At 39.3% G+C, this 16,327-nt stretch overlaps 1 protein-coding gene across 3 annotated transcripts in view; it reads right to left on the bottom strand.

Annotated features, from left to right (window-relative positions):
• Positions 1-16,327, bottom strand: part of dennd1b (DENN/MADD domain containing 1B) — a 139,393-nt gene that overhangs the window by 30,471 nt on the left and 92,595 nt on the right. For all 3 annotated transcript variants that reach the window (XM_008406565.3, XM_081606163.1, XM_008406566.3), the window contains 2 exons: positions 9,378-9,503; positions 5,918-6,019 (listed from right to left, as the gene is read on the bottom strand). In XM_008406565.3, coding sequence (XP_008404787.1) covers positions 5,918-6,019; positions 9,378-9,503 — 228 coding nt within the window. The remainder of the gene's footprint in view (positions 1-5,917; positions 6,020-9,377; positions 9,504-16,327) is intronic.

Raw genomic sequence — 16,327 nt, forward strand, 5'->3', positions numbered from 1 at the left:
ACACCAGTACAGCCTGTTCTTGGGTGCATGTCCTCAGGGACAGCCTGCTAACTAGCGACCGACACGGCTACCCGCTCCTCTGGTCAGGAGAGCTGGAAACTAATCATTAGATCATTTTAATGAGAGGTGAGACTGCAGACTCCATCGGCTGCTCCGCTACATGGCTGGTCCAATTAGCGGAGATAATCAACCCAAATCATCACCTAGCCCGAGCCTCCACTTAAACACCCTGCACCCCCACTCAAACCCTGGCCAGATTACCTGCCTCGCTGTGGGCCTTAATTGGACATTACTCAACAATGGCAGGCTGTGATCACAAACATGTAAACCACCACTAAAAAAAAAAAAAAACATCTGTTACATCTGCATGAACAGTAACAAAGGGGAGAAAGTCATTTTCTCTGTTTTTAGAGAGAGAAGAAAAAGCACTTAAAATTTTAAGACCAAATTGGGGTCAGATTTATTAACACGAAACAGATGATTTTAGAATATTGCAGTTTTCAGATCTATTTAACTTTTTCTCACCTAACAGCCACAAAATTCAATGCATCTCATTGTCTTTAATTGTAAAATAGAAGGAAAATACGATTCAATGCAAGAGAAATTCTCCAATTTCTCTTGCAAAATAGCTTGCTGTAAGCTGTGCATGCTACAGCAAGCTGTTGCTACAGCAAGCTTGAACAAATTCAAATTTGAACAATTTGAATTTGTTCAAATTGGAGAATCTCCAGAATTACAATGGATCTGTTGATTAATGCCATGCTGGGTCAACCTGTCAGATTATCAGTTCGTAGTTCAGTACTTCCTTTTTCGGATGACGCATTAAACTCCATCAGCTGTTCAAAGCTTAGCAACGCTTATAAACTTGTATGAAGCTTCATACCTAATCTATAGTAGTGCACACTAAACTTTTCATATTTTTATTTTAAAATAAAAAATAAAAACAGAAATAAAAACACTTCTAGCACAAAATGATGTTTGTGAAAAGGTTCAAGGTGTATTGCTACATATGCAAGGCACCGGAATGGCATTCTCTCCCATAGAAGGGAGCCTTAATATTACCTTAAGGCTAAAGTTTAAGATAAAATTAGGGTTACATTCTACAAAGTCATGTTGTGAAAACAAAACTCTGCCCCCAAACAAATTTAGAAAAAATTCCACTAAGGTTGGCGGAGTCAAGATATATTGAGGGGCGTGGCCAAAAGTGGAGCTGAGCAGGAACGAAGAACCAACTTATGCACTTTATCGCGATATTTAACAATTACTTAAATCCCTGTAGCGATTTTTTAAAGTGACTAGCAACTAATGTAGAGATTTTTCCTGCTACTAATATGTCGACATTCTGTGAAGCAGCTGACCAGTGAGACGATTTCATACCTGAACGTGGGTCTGCAACATAAATGCTAACCAAACTGTGCTGTTATAACCAATAGGAAAATTCAACTGCAGTAGCCACTGTTCAACTTCAGGAGGCCAGACCTGACATTAAACACATGTACACAAAAATGTCCAAATTTGCACAGAAACATAAAGATAGCACATTTACAAACCTAATTAGTTTATTTGCTAAAAAAAGTTGCTTTGGCGATTGCAATTACAAATCCATGCAAAGGTTGTGAATTTAACAAAATCAATCTTCATTACATGTTGTAAAGGGACTTTGTTTTAACTTGGTAAAAAAGAGGAAAGTTATTGATCCTGCAGCTTTTGCCTCAGTTTGTTTGGCCTCTAGTTTGCATAGCCAGAAATTAAGAATCGACAGAAGTTCATTTAGAGCAACATGAATGTAGAGCATAAAAGGAGCCCAAACACTTCTTTATTTGAAGAGTCCCCATGAGTAAAGACTACGACCAAGGAGAAAGTGGCAGCTGTTGACACTGCAAGATATGTTGGGAGAGATGTCAATCAAGCGTACAGGAAAAAAAACCCTCAAAATCTCACGAGGCGCGGATGGAAACATTTGAAATCAACAGTACTGAAATCTGTTCAGTGGTGCCACATGCTTGTTAACTCTGTACTTTATGGAGGAAATGCATTAAGAGATCCAAGATTTATGTAAAAATTGGCTTTGCTATTTTCAGAGACTCTTTCCAATACTGCCTTGGCAATTCTGCTCATATACACCAAAACTGAATAAATATACATATAGAAGACTACAGGCAGTAAACCATCTGGGTACAAGTGCCCCTTCAGGCTCTTGCAACAAGAAGAAAAGGGTTCATTTACTCCATCTCTGTTTGCATAATATCCACATGACAATCGAAGTGTGCTTGAGAGCCTGAGTGAGTGCAGGAGCTGGAGACGGTTGATAGGAAGCAGGTTAATGTTGACAGATGTTCCCCCGCATTCCTTCTGAAGACTTCTCCCACTTGTTCTGTTCTGAACAAAGATGGACTGCTTGACCGAGTGGAGGAAGAAAAAAAAAGAGCCTGAAGAGCAAGAAGGTGAATATGTGACATTTTAAAAAGCATGTGGCCTCAGTGTGTATTTTAGGATTAGTGTAAAGACTATTACTCAGAAAAAGATACAATTATTTATGGTTTGCGTTCTGGTTTTCTTTCAGCACACCACTCCAATATGCTCTTTTTTATTATCGCTTTATAGGTCATATAAACTCATTAGAACAATGGTAATTTAACCATATCCTCTCTAACATTAATATAACCAGGTGTACTGCAATGTAAGATTGTCAATAAAATTTGTCTTGTAAAAAGACAAACTCTTTCAGTTAAATGAGCAATTTAACTCTCCAATTATTCATAATGTGCTGCAGATTTAGATTAACAGCTCCGTGCTGCTCAAATGAGGGGACTGTTACTTAAACGGGTAATTTAAAGGGAGTGAAAAACACTTGCAATCAATCAAAAAAGTACATGTAGAAAAGCAATTTCCTGCTAAGATATGGTAACACCTCCACCTCAGGTAACACTTCAGAGGTATTCACATGTGGTTTGGACTGTTTAATGTGGACTGAGGTCAACAGAGTCCAACAGTATGGTTTAAATTTTGAAGATTTAAAATCAGTAAGGCCAAGAGTACAAAATCCCAGACTTTGGGTATTGTTTTAAGAATAAATAAATGAATAATTTAAAGTGAATTTGATTTTATTCAAGATGTATGGACTTCCACTAGAGATCGGGGTAAATTTCAATGAAACTAGAGATCTGTTTCATTGAAATGAAAACAGATAATATCTATTAAATATGAGACTGAAACAAGATTTACTAATGCTTTGTGCAATGCAACTTTTGTGGAAACTGTTCTATTTTCAAAGGGCATAAAACCCAACCAACCCTCAGACTTTCAAAATAAAAAAAACAGTTAAAACCAGAAGTTTGCATACACCAACAGACAGCTTTTTCACTCTCTGAAGTTAAATCAGAGCAAGCTTCTCTTGCTTTAGATCAGCTAGTGTGATCAAATTATTTCTATTCGCTAAATGCCACAATAGATGGAGAAATAACATGTCAGAGATTTAACTATTAATTTCTTCAAAATCAAAAGTTCATGTTCACCGTCTTAATTGTATGACTTGGATCAAATGTTTGAAACATTTTTTGCACAAAAACATTCATAGACGATGAGATTTTAGTTTGCTCAGTTCAGACTATTTCGAGCTCCTTCCAGAATGTTTTAGGGCATCTTGTCGCTTTAAATAAGCTGCTGTTGGCCACGCCCTCCCAGCTGAACATTTACACTCTCTGCCAACAGGTGCACAAGTATACAACCTTACATCTTTGAAAAGCAGAAATAGAGCCTCCTGCACAACTAACTACAATGCAGCAAGTGGTTTTTGGAAGGTAAGTCAACAGCAAAACACTTGTCTTCTCCAGCAGCCATTGTATAGCACACACACCAGCAAAACCAGCCGACCAAACATGTGGGACCTCTGCTTGGGTTGCTAGGTAACAGGGCTTGGCTTGGCTGGGGTTGCTAGGTAACAGGGCAGTGCCTTTCAAATGTGACTTAACAATCGGGCAGTTTTTGAAGTGGCTCATTTTCCAGACACCAAAGAACTGACTTGTATTCAGGGTTTTCTAAGCACTTGGCCTGTTATTATAAGCAGTAGAAACCCAAATGGAAATACAAAAACATGCAAAATGAGAATTTTGCATAATATGTCCTGTTTACCAATGCAGGTCAGAAGCACAAATTACAATATCTATATGAATGTTGACATAATTTTAGTGTATTAAACAGAAGAGTGGTCATTTGAAAAACGGTAGGATGGACTCGACTAAAGACACTCAAGTCCCAGCAGAACGCCAGCTTAATGGGTCTCCAATGTACTGCAACTCGGACAACAAGGGAACTGATTTCCTATTTCTCACTGTATGAATCACCAGACAAATCTTTGCATTATGAACTCAAACTCAAGCTGCAAAAGCTGCAATCACTACTTTTATCTTGAATGGTAATTTTGCTCTGCACGAATAGTCAAGTTTGGCATTTCAAATAGAAGACCAATTTTCTTCTGTCTTGGTTTTTGTTTCCATTACCTGTGTGTTTGTCAGTATGTAGACCATGCATCTGGAAACAGGATAAGGAGAAATATTGGCCAAGACACAAAAGTAGCTGAGATAAAACTATTGAATAAGAAACTACTGACCAAGAGCACATCTTCATTCCCACAGCATGTACCTATCAATATAAAAATTTATGCGTGCATGTGTGTGGCCATGCTAGAGAAGCACTGCATGTGTGTTTCTGAGCGGATGTGGGTCATGGTCAGAGCATCGCTCGGGCAAAACCACTGGCCCCGCTCACTTTAGCAGAAAGAGGAGTGAAGTAGATAAGCTCACCCCATCCCCTGCTCTCGAGAGGGGGAGGAGGAGGAGATAAGGACCTGTTTCCCAATGCTACCGCTTGAGGAGGCAGCCGGCCTGGAGGAGGCTTTGAACTGATGCTCACTATCTCCTCTGCCTGGGAAAATTATGAACAGGGTGTCCAGAGAAACAAAAGGCTGATTGAGGGCCGCTGTTCTGTACTCTCGAGGGGAAATCACACAACTATCATGGGTCAGAGAGCACAAAGAGGTGAGGGAAAAAGAGCGAGAGGAAAGCCAGAGGTGCCTTTCCTCTTGTATTGGTTTCGCTAAGTTTAGCATTACTGAAGGGACTTGGAGGGAAAACATTAAGTATACATGAGTGATTTGTTTTTTAAACACACCACACATGAATAGAGAACACCTCCTTAAACAGACAAGACACTGAGCACCACAGAGGAGAAACGACTTTCATTACAGTCTGGCAGGAGCTTTTTGTGCTTTCACAGACTGGCACAAACATGTTGAGGACAGAATGCAAACTTGTTATGGTTTTATACAGTCAGTGGACTCTGCAGCCCTAATTTATCACTTTTGTTTGTACTGAAGATAAAAACTGAATAAACAGAGAAACATTCAAATCTGAGCACGGCGATAATGACCGTAAACAGTTTGAAAGGGTCAGTAACCGTCCATAATCCGGGCTTTGCTCTTCTAAATTCCTCCTCATTCTGAACAACTGAACTGTCAAGATACTAACCGCAAACCCTGAGCAGCTGACAGTTTGCTGAGAGACGGCGTCCATCTGTAACAATCACTTCCCAACAAAAAACCCGCTTAAGGTTTTTTGTTGGGCTTCCTAACAAAAGTGCAGTTCCTAGATGGCGACTAAATATGTCCTGGTTTTTTTTTTACTTGTGTGTTCTTTATATACACTACACCAACAAGATACACTGTATAAGTAACTGTGACAGAAGAAAATGATAAGCAAGAATGATGAGAAATCTGCCCCTTTTCACACAGATTAAATTGTAGAACAGAAAACAAACTTAACTCCCACATTTTTTTGTTGTTATTTTTACATTTTGTTATCTCCAACATGCAGAAAAGAGTGCCAGTTGAGCAGAGACAAACATACACAGCTGTCTGTACCTGTTTAAAGAGCTGCAGGTTGACAGCCATGGACAGGAAGTTCTTCATCGTACTCGAGCGATGGTTGGCAAAACTCTCCTCGCAGAAGGTGATTGGTTCTCCCTGCAGAAAGAAACGTTTCATTTGACTAAATACACATTTTATTTTGTAGCTACAGAGGAAAAATTGGCTGCTTGAGTTGCAAAGGTTGCTGAACCCTGGCCTCAATACAAATAAAATTAATGAAAGTTTGTGGTTACAACACGACAGTGTGCAAGGAACTGGATATCCGCTTTGCTTTGGGAGTATTTCAGCTGATTTCTTCATTAGTGAGAAACAAGTAGAAAATCCAAGTAATACTGAAACAGAAAGGAAACAAGAAGTTTAAGTTTTTAAAAGAAATTGGAAACAGTCCTCTTTCAACCATTTCCCCTGGCTGCGCTCATATGAGCTGCGCTGGACCAGATGACGGTGTCCCACTAAACTTCCCAGCCCTCCGTATAAACACATTATCACATTATTACCATTTCTTACATCATGTCTGTTGGCCTGTGAGCTATAGACACAGAGGATGACAACAGAACCACTGCGGGCCAATCACACGCTGCCCTCCAGTCAATTCTAATTCATGTTATCTTATAATTAGCATAACTCTCACACATTTCAACGATGCTCTAAATTCCTGTGCAGTGAAAACAATGAGCTTTGTCTGTTCAAGGCTACGAGCGCAACGTGGCTCATACAAACAACTGAACAACAGCGGAGAGTAACCTCATTTTCAAGGATGGGAAAATGATACCAGTGGCCCAAATTACTTCACAAGAACGCAGCTCCAGTTAAATCGTGAAAAGTTTTAAAAGCAAAAAGATTTTTCAACTAAAAGAGTGAGTAGGGTGTCCTAACTTTTCCCCCAAACTACCAGTTTTATTGATACATTTTATTTAACGAATGAAAAGGCTCAATTTTGTTGTTTAAATGCAATTAAGTCACTCTTCTGCTGAAACATAACATATATATCTGTGTTAGAAATCCATACTTGAACATTTTAAAAAAGAAGTGGATGTGTAATGACGTGTCCTAATTCTTTTTTCACATAGACACTTTTTGCCTCTGTCTGATAGCTCAGTCAGAGCTTTTCTGGTCACAACACAGTAAAAGACTGAAAACTGGAGAAAACTTTTTATGCTGGACCACTGATTCTTTACAATATTCTTCCTGATGAGATCACACTGGCAAATTGAGAAGGAAAAAAATATTTTTTGACATAATTTCCCTTTTTGAAAATGGTAAAGAAACCATGTCATCAAGCTAAGCAAATGTGTGTTGCTCTTTTATAAGTTACAGATCAGCCACTAATAAAATATCTCCTTTCCTTAATGTGCCAGTTATTTTTCAAAGACAGGGGAAGCAATTATTCAAATCTTTTATGACAAGCAAGGCCAAATGAGCATTTACTTTCTCCCTAACATTTAATTTTTTACGTTTCATTTAGAAATGTCTGTGGCAGATGGCCGCTCATACAGAGCCAGGCTCTGGTTCTGCTGGAGGTTTCTTCCTGTTAAAGGGGAGTTTTTCCTCTCCACTATCACTAAATGCATGATGCTCGGCATGAGGGATTCCTGTAAAGTCAACGACACAACACAACACAAGCGATTGCCTGCTGTCGCTACATGTTTGTCCAGGAGGAGGAAATGACTAATAAACTGAGCTTTAGGCACCATTTGATAAGTAGAATTAACTGGAATGTATGTCGGATTGAATTGAAATTACTTTTTTGAAAAGTGCCTCATGAAGACATTTGTTGTGAATTAGTGTTAGATAAGTAAACTGAATTTAACTTTGCAGCATAGAAAAGACACAGAGAAGGATTTTAAAGCTCACTTGTTTGAGTGTAAATCTGTTCCTGTGGTAAAAACCGACATTTTTAAAAGATTTTTAACACATCTTAAGCAAGGGTGCCAAGAGAGAGGGTGTTGAACGTGATGACACCCTAGCCATTTACTCTCAGAACTGATTAGCGAATAGCTTGTTCAAACTTTAACTGAGGCTGAGTCTTAATAGTCCTGCTGGCTAAAACTAATTTTGCAAGTTTTTTTAACGGAAGATGGCGAGAAACACCTGGCAGAAGAACGTCGAGCTCAAACTGATGGCGTAAGAAAACCCCGTATAATCAGCTGATTGCCTTTCAGCTCATTATCAGGCTCCAGTTTTGTTTCATTTGCAGCTCAGCAAGACTCCCACTAAGCATCCACACCCCTCCTTCTGTTGAGGCATATGGGTCTGTGAACCGCTCAGCACAACTCAGCTCTTTCCAGGAGGATCTTTTCTTCAGCTCAGAACAATGAGCAGCGCCATGATACTCAACAAATACTGCGGGAAATTATGAGCAACTTCATTAAACTGGATGCTCTGTTTAGGTTTTAACATGTATGTTAAATCGGAGGCTTTTATGCAGACCTTGTCTACAAGCAAACACTGAGCGTGAGTGAACTGAGAAATTGCCGCTCACACACACAAACACGCTGCATCTCTGTGCTGGTGTCAGAGGGGAGGCAGTTTGTTCGTGTACTGTCGGTATACAGAGAAAAAGAGAGACAGCATCAATAATGTAGCATCTTGACTCCGGGAGTCCACAAAGTCCAATTAATCTCAAAGACTAAGGAACAAAGGCTTCGCTATTTGACAAACAGGACATGGTGTAGTTTGCTCTGCTCTGACTCAGACTTGATAAGCAGAGAAGATCTAGAAAAGAAATGTTAGGGGGGCTTAGTAAAGGAGAGTTAAACACCAAAGGTGGCTAAAAGGGATCTTCAAAGGGAACGTCCTGACTCCTTCCAGCTCCTCTGACATTTCACTGCTTCAGACAAGCCCACCTTAGCTCTGCTCTCCGTCTGAAAACACACCTCTTACCCTCAGTCAAAACTGCCACAGCCTTAACAGACGCAAGTGAAGTTCGACTCACTTCACTTCAGATAAGACTGCTACCATGTCCTGCACATCACCAAGAGAAAATCTGTTCTATTCACAAAATGCTTCAGCTTGTGAATATGAATCCATATTATGTGCTTGATGCTTTATTTTTTTCAGACAGTCTTAAAAGTGTAACAGTTCTTAAAGGTGAGTCAAAACTATGCTGATGTTTCCATTAGTTTGAGGCCATTTGTATGTCAGAAAAATCAGGAATCGAGTGGATCCCTGGTATTCATAGGGGTTATGGACACAGCTGCTTGCAAACAGCTAAAATCTGCAAATACGTGAGATTAGGGCTGGACGATATGACTGAAAATGTGTTTCATATCAGTCGACATCAATAATTATTGATTAGTGCTGTTGATTTTTCAAAAAACACAGACTTCTTACAGAGGTTCCAATAAATAATATTTACAGCGTTTCATGTTGGAAAAATACACTGAATTAAAAAATAAAGCTGAGGGGAAAAACTCTTCAATAACTGTTAGTAAAAAATGACAAAGAAGCTTACAGGTTTATATCTGAGCGCATCTCTGTACGATCCAAACAGAGCGGCCTGCGCTCTCAGGAAGGCCCTGGCCACGCCACTTCCTGTTGCCGTGGACTGCTTCTTCAGCTTGCCCTTCAGAGCGGACACCTGGTGGAAAACATCGAGGATGGGAAAGAGTTGGAGATGATAAAGACAGGGATCAGGGAGAGAGGGGAGGGAGACATGGAAGGGTAAAAGTTAAATTATCACCTCTGAAATTGGTGGAAGAAACAGCTAGCCTATTCTGGGTGTGAAGTATCACATTTGCAGGTCATCTCAAAAAAAGGGATAGGAAAGAATGAAAGCCTTTCCTTCAAGCTTATCTGTTGTGCTGCTGGGAGCACCTGCTGCTTTGCTAATTGAGCAGTGCATTGGGGCAGGAGGGAGGGGGAGTTGGAAGAGAGGGTAAAGAAGAGAGGAAATAGAAAGTTGCATCCTTGCTCTTCCTCCTTCAGCCCTCCTTCTTCCCCCGCCATCACCTTCCCTCCTTTCATTTCTGCCTCCATGTCTCAAGTCTCCTGGTCCTTCCACCCAGACCTGCTGTTCTCCCCTCCCCTCTTGGCTCTCCCAGACTCCCTCTAGAAAGGGATTCTTGACATAAAACGTCTTTAATTATTTCCCCCCTCTCCTGGCTCTGTCTCCAGGACTCCAGGCGAGAGTGGAGGAGCAGCAGGCCTGAGCTTGTTTCAGGATGACAAAAGATTCACCCTGGCCACCGGGCCCTGGGGAGTCTGGGAAGGAAGTTGTCAAGAGGCTCTCCTCACCTGCTCAGCAGTGGTCTGACTGTGTTGTGGAAGCGCGAGGAGGAGGCAGAGATACAGTAGTGATGTCATGTAGCGAGGGACTGTCGCTGTCTCTGTGTGGGCTGCACCAGCTTCACACTAAAGCGTGTTTCTCGTCTACATTACTCGGAAAAAAAAAAATCAATTGTAAGCCGACGCAAAGAAGGAAATGAAGGGTTGAAGCTTCAATTCCACTTCTGCAATATGTAATAGTGTAAAAATAACTAATGATTTTTATATGCAAGTAAACAATGTCTAAGGTAACAAGACGAAACTCTTTTGATTCACATTTCTGCGTTTTAAAACTGAAAAGTTGACAGCGCATGTAGAGCTGCTGTGTGAAACCAGAAAAAGAGTAAATTAACATTTAGAGTTAGCAGTCTGGTTCCTCCATTTTACACTGCATTGTAAATTTCAGCAGTCCAACCCAGTCACTGTTTAAAACAATGCAACACCAGGTTGTGACGTGTGTGTGTGCATGTGTGCGTGCGTGTTCTGGTGTGTCGCTGCTGTGAGTGTATTATTGCTGACAGACTTTTTATTTTGTAGTTCTAATGAGAAAAAATGCATTAAACAAACATTTTTATTGTGTCTTTTTAAATCAGGCATGTATGTCAAGGTTTTAAAAAGTTATGGGTAAAGTTACGAACATAAATCTGGAATCAGAATCAATCAATTTTCTCTCAACTGATTCCGATTTGTGATCAGCTGGTAAAATACAGAAACATAAGTTTTATTTGTATTCTTTTATGTATTCTGTTCCATCAACAAACAGCACATGTATAATAAAATCAGATAAGGCTGAGGGACAAATGACATCTACTGCTTTAGTCAAATAACAGAACTCTCATGTATTATCTCTACTTAAAAAAACTCAAACTTGGGAGTTTTTTTTAAATAGGGTTGTCTATTATTTTTATAAGACATATTTTTGTTAGGTAAATATTAAAATTAAATTCTAAGTGTGATGGCTTATATTTTATTGCTCGGTTGCATTGTCTGTACACCAGCAATTTTTTTTTCACAGATCTGTTTCATATTTTAGTGTCACAACATTGTAATAGTTTTAACAAATGTGCAAAAAAAATTTTTTATAAAACGTACATTACCCAGCTTTAAGGGCAATGTCATGTTTTTGGACTGTGGGAGGAAGCTGAAGTACCTGGAGTGAACCCACACATGCACAGGGAGAACATGCAAGCTCCACGCTGAAAGACCCCATTAGACACCAGAACCATTTTTCTGGAAGGCAACAGTGCTACCAACCCCATAATTATCAATATTTTGTATTATTTTTAGTAGCACTTCTATTAATTGTTGCTTTTCTGGTTAACCATGAATCATGGCATAAATCTTTTATTACTGTAAAAATGTAGCATTTTTACTAAAGGATATAATACAGTGACAATTTCATCCTGGCCCCCCGTCTAATTTCAATCACAGGTGAGATCAATATCTCTGGAAGTCTGAGCGGATCACACATGGAGGAAAGAACTGAGATGCTAAGAGACAAAAGAAAGAAGGGAAGAAAGCAAGATGTCGATCTTAAACTGGGACAAAGACAAAACGAACAGTGTTGATTCCACTCCCCTGGGCTTTCCCCACTCTCCACAGCGTCCCCACGCTGCCGTCGCAAAATGCTTCCAGGCATCAAACAGAAAGTTTACCATGGTTAAATTAACAAGTGTCATCTCCATATTCACTCATTCTACTAAATGCTTTTATGTTTATGTAAAGCCCTTTGTGGGATTAATATTTCATGTTTATGTGCTTATCACACATTTTTATTTATTTTTTTATTTCTGCAAATCATTAAACTGTCTCTTTTTTGTGTGGGGAGGAATCAAAGCGAACACGTCGTCAGTCTATGAGGGGGAGGCGTACCCAGAAGACTGTCAGAGCAGACGGGATAGCCGAGTTTACCCTGCAGAGTCCTGCACTGCGGCTCTGAAAGGGTGAGCAAACACTTTTTAATGAGGTTGGGGCACAATCTGAGTTTTACTTCCCAATAACACAAAAAAGGCGCAAAAGAGCAGCGAGTTTAAAATTAAGAAGAATAAAAGAGTGGGGCAAAACATATTCCTAATGTTCAGATAAACTGCTACATCTCTCAAATCAAAAGCCTTTAGTTGCGCCGCGCGAGTGCGAACCTCGTTTTTACTAATAGAAATCAAACCTCGCGACCCGTCCTCGCTCACGTTCCCGACAAAAAAATAAAATGAAATGAAATAAACGTGTATTTAGTAATTGGATCTTGAATGTGGTTCCTACGCCACAATCATCAGGTTTGCCTCCGCGGTAATGGCTCTGTCAAACTAATTAACTTCTACAGTTTGAGTGAAGCTAACGAGACGCGTACAGGCATCAGAGGAAGGCCAGGCTCTACAGGTGATAACCCTATTTGGCAGTGACATTTTTTAGTGTAAAGTCACAGTGGCGGTGATGAGATCAAAGGCAGAGACTCCCCCATTGGGTCCAATTAGAACTATAGCATTGTACAGGGAAGGGGTGGCAGCCGAAGAGAGGGGAGTGGGTGGCTGAGGGAAAGAAAAAAAAGAAAAAAACTGTTGAGTTATGATATTCATAATCTATGCAGAGAGGCCTTTCCAGTACAGGTCTTCTCCCCATAGCTGTGATCTTTTCAATTTACATCAAGGGAAGATAGTCGGGGATGAAAGCGGGGCATCCGAGGCGCGCAGCCCACAGAGGGCAGACATGGGGCCTCATTAAGGCCCGGCCCAGACAGCCCCAAACAGGGTTTGAAGTACGTCATATAAAGAGCACGGGGTCAAAGGTCAGACATAGAACAGATCTCCATTTAACTCTCCAGCTGGAGATGATAATTAGCAGGTGCAATCATGATCCCTGTCTGACTGTAAGGGATGATACCTCCATAGGTGACAGCAGAGAGCGGAGGGCCGAGAATGTCGGCGCGCATGGAGGGCCTCGCTGCACTCGCATACACACCGCCATTCATCAAGCGTCACCGCTTATCACGTGTGTGTCTGTATAAGACATGCTGCATTACATTCTAAAAACTAATTTCTATAATAATTACAACTATACTTCTATCTCTTACTTCTTCTATAAATGGGTTTACATTCATGCAACATCCATCATAGAGGTGTAGCGACTATTCAAAAGTTCTCTCATTCATCTGTGTCCTGCATCTTATTCAAGGCGACTTCTTCTCCAGTTAATAAAAAGCTTTAGCTCCGACACGATTGAGTGAACAAACCGTTCCTTCAGATGTTTATTGTAAGGTTTTGTGGACCATAAAGAGTGAGCTGGATGGACTCCCCTTGCCTTGCAAAGCCTGGATTGTGGATTGTGCAACTCAAGAAGAAGTCCGAGTTGCAACAATAAGAAGACTTTATATCAGTTCAGTTGCTAAAATAAACAAGCAGATAAATGTGCTCCCATCCTTGTCATTGAAATTGAAACTTAGTGTCATTTTAACTCTTAGAAAAGTTTAAGTCCTTTTCAAGCAGGATTGGTTTCTCTAAAGGTTTATGCTAAATTTATTCTATACCCAACGTCAACTATTCAGAGTTCATCTTACTTAAGTTTATATTCAGTCTAGCACAAATCCATTGTAAATTTGAAATTTACAATGGACATAGTAAATATCAATTGTATCCATTGTAAATTTGATATTTACAATGGATTTGAACATAAGGAGTTTACCGCCAATGTTTACTCCCCTATAGCGGTAGATACGCAAGCAAAAATGTGATAGGCTGATTTTATAAATATTGGTTTCATCTTTCTGTGCATGTTTTGCATTTTAGCAACTTTATATGCAGATTTCTTGAATAAATAAATAAAGCAGTGTTACTGCAAGGTATATAAAAATCTGCAGCATAACCATTTTTATGATGCAAAAATGCTTCCAGACAATTGAAGCCTCATTTATTGTTTCTTGGTGTAGAAAATGATTATAGATTCATATAACTTACTTCAGTTATATTTGTAAAAATATTATTTTTAAATTCTAGAGATTCTGTTTTTAAATCGCTATTTAAAAACAGAGATTTTGTATGCAAAAAAGGATGTGAGTGAAGGAGAAAAGAGAGTCATGTTTCAGTTTTTGGATTCAGAAAAAATATCCTTCAAGTGTTCCTTTATTAATAAAAAAAAACAGTAGTTTTAAGTTGATTCTGCCTGTCCAAGATTAAAGATGTAGCACTTTTTACCATTTGCTACATATCAGGACAGAGTTCACAGATAAAGACATGAAAGAAAAAAAACACAAATCATCTGAAATAAATTGACAGAAGCTTAAAAAAACGATAAATTTTGAGTGCTTCAAGTTTGAAGATGCAAAAAGAAGTGGCAAAAGCTTCAGAAAACCTTCGACTGCAACACATTCACAATTTCTCTGGTGGTCCATTAAAATCCGTAAGTGATTGTATTGGCATCACATCTCAGTCTGGTTTGATATAAAGCTTTTTTATTACATACTTTATTTATACAAACCACAGTTGTCCTGTAAACTAAAGGCCTTGAAACCTATTATTATTCAAAGTTTTATGATTTTAATTTTTTTTAAATGCAGTCAATAATTGTTGAAAGCAAAATAGAAAATCAGAATCAGAGCATTGATAAAGCTTAAAAAAAGGAAAAATATGAAACATATGGAGATTTTTGCATAAACCATGAACTTCAACCAGAGAAAAGGATAAAAAATAAGAGCCTGACTGACAATATTGCATACAATATACATATAAAAAGAGTAAATCAAAGAAACAAAAGACACACTAGGCCCTGAATATATATTTAGAATTATAATCAAAAATTATAATACAACATTGCAAGCCTCTCCCCCAAATAATGACCCCGACATTTGTCTGTTGTTGGAGGGGGAAAAAAAAGGGAATAAAAAGTTGAGTTTTCTCTTCGCAAAAAGAGTGTTTTGTTTAAGCTTCTGTCCAGGGAAAGAAAGCCATGGGGACGCAATTAAAGAACTACAAAGAAAAAAATAGTTATGAAAATCTCCCACTTTCTTTTGATGTGCTGCAGTCTGAAGTGTACACACACACACGGCGCACGCACAAAACACACAGACACAAATCCGAACAAAGACACAGAGAACAGACATACAGCACAGCCTAACAACTGCAGATGCGTACATGCACACAAAGAGCATGGGACTCGGAAGTCTATGAAACAGATTCATTCATTAAACTAAAGATTAATATTAGATTTCATAATTTTATCTCCCAATTAACCTTTTTCCCTATTCATTAAGCTGCACAGTAGAAGGGATTATTAGATAAAATAATGGGATGGAGTATACCTATTTTTAGTTTTAAGCATAAGCGTTTAAAACATAATTTTACTGGAAATAATGTGCATGAATGAAAAAAAAAAGAAAAACAAGATGAGATCAATTACAAAGTACAGAAATTGTTGATCTATTGTGGAGTTAATGCAAAGCAGGTAATTGTTAGGAAAAAATGAAGAGTGGGAAAGCAGAAAAGAGGAAAAGCTGTATGCGTGCGTGTGTGTGTGTGTGTTTTAATAGGGCTATGAGTTTCTCCCCGGTGTGGGGTTACTTTGTCAAGCTGACCTCTTATAGCAGCTGAGCGGCAGAGTTTTGCATACATAATTAACTATAGCTAAATGTCATCTCTCGCTTCAATAACCATCGCAGTGGGTGTTGCTTCTCTCCCCATTTTTTATTTTTTTTGACTTCTAATCCGGAGTGAACCATCGGCAGAGCAGCTATATGTGGAAATGAAGTGCAGCTTTTAAAATCCACACGAGTAAACCGAGGAGCCGCAGCGAAGGGAAATGAACGAGTTCGCCGACGTTTAAAACAATCACAACCCGGAAAGTAATTGTCAAATGAGCAGACTCTGACATTTGCAGCTGGTAAAATACTGGCTCACCAACAAAAACGACATCCGAGTCTTTGTTTGGAGCTTGTTATTATACACTGTGGACTGTTCCTGGTAAAGTACGACATGTATGTGAGCTGGGCGGCCACATTTTCCCACAACGAATCGCATGAGAAACTTTGCTTTAAATGGATCAGACGCACTCGGTTTGTTTTAAACAGAAAGAAGTGCAGAGAAGATCAGATGGACAAACAAATAGTGGCAAAAGTTTCCTCCTGAGCGACACCCGAGAGTCGCTGATGAACGT

Source organism: Poecilia reticulata, chromosome 4, assembly GCF_904066995.2.
Source record: "Poecilia reticulata chromosome 4, P_reticulata-male-v2, whole genome shotgun sequence".
Taxonomy (NCBI): Eukaryota; Metazoa; Chordata; class Actinopteri; order Cyprinodontiformes; family Poeciliidae; genus Poecilia; species Poecilia reticulata.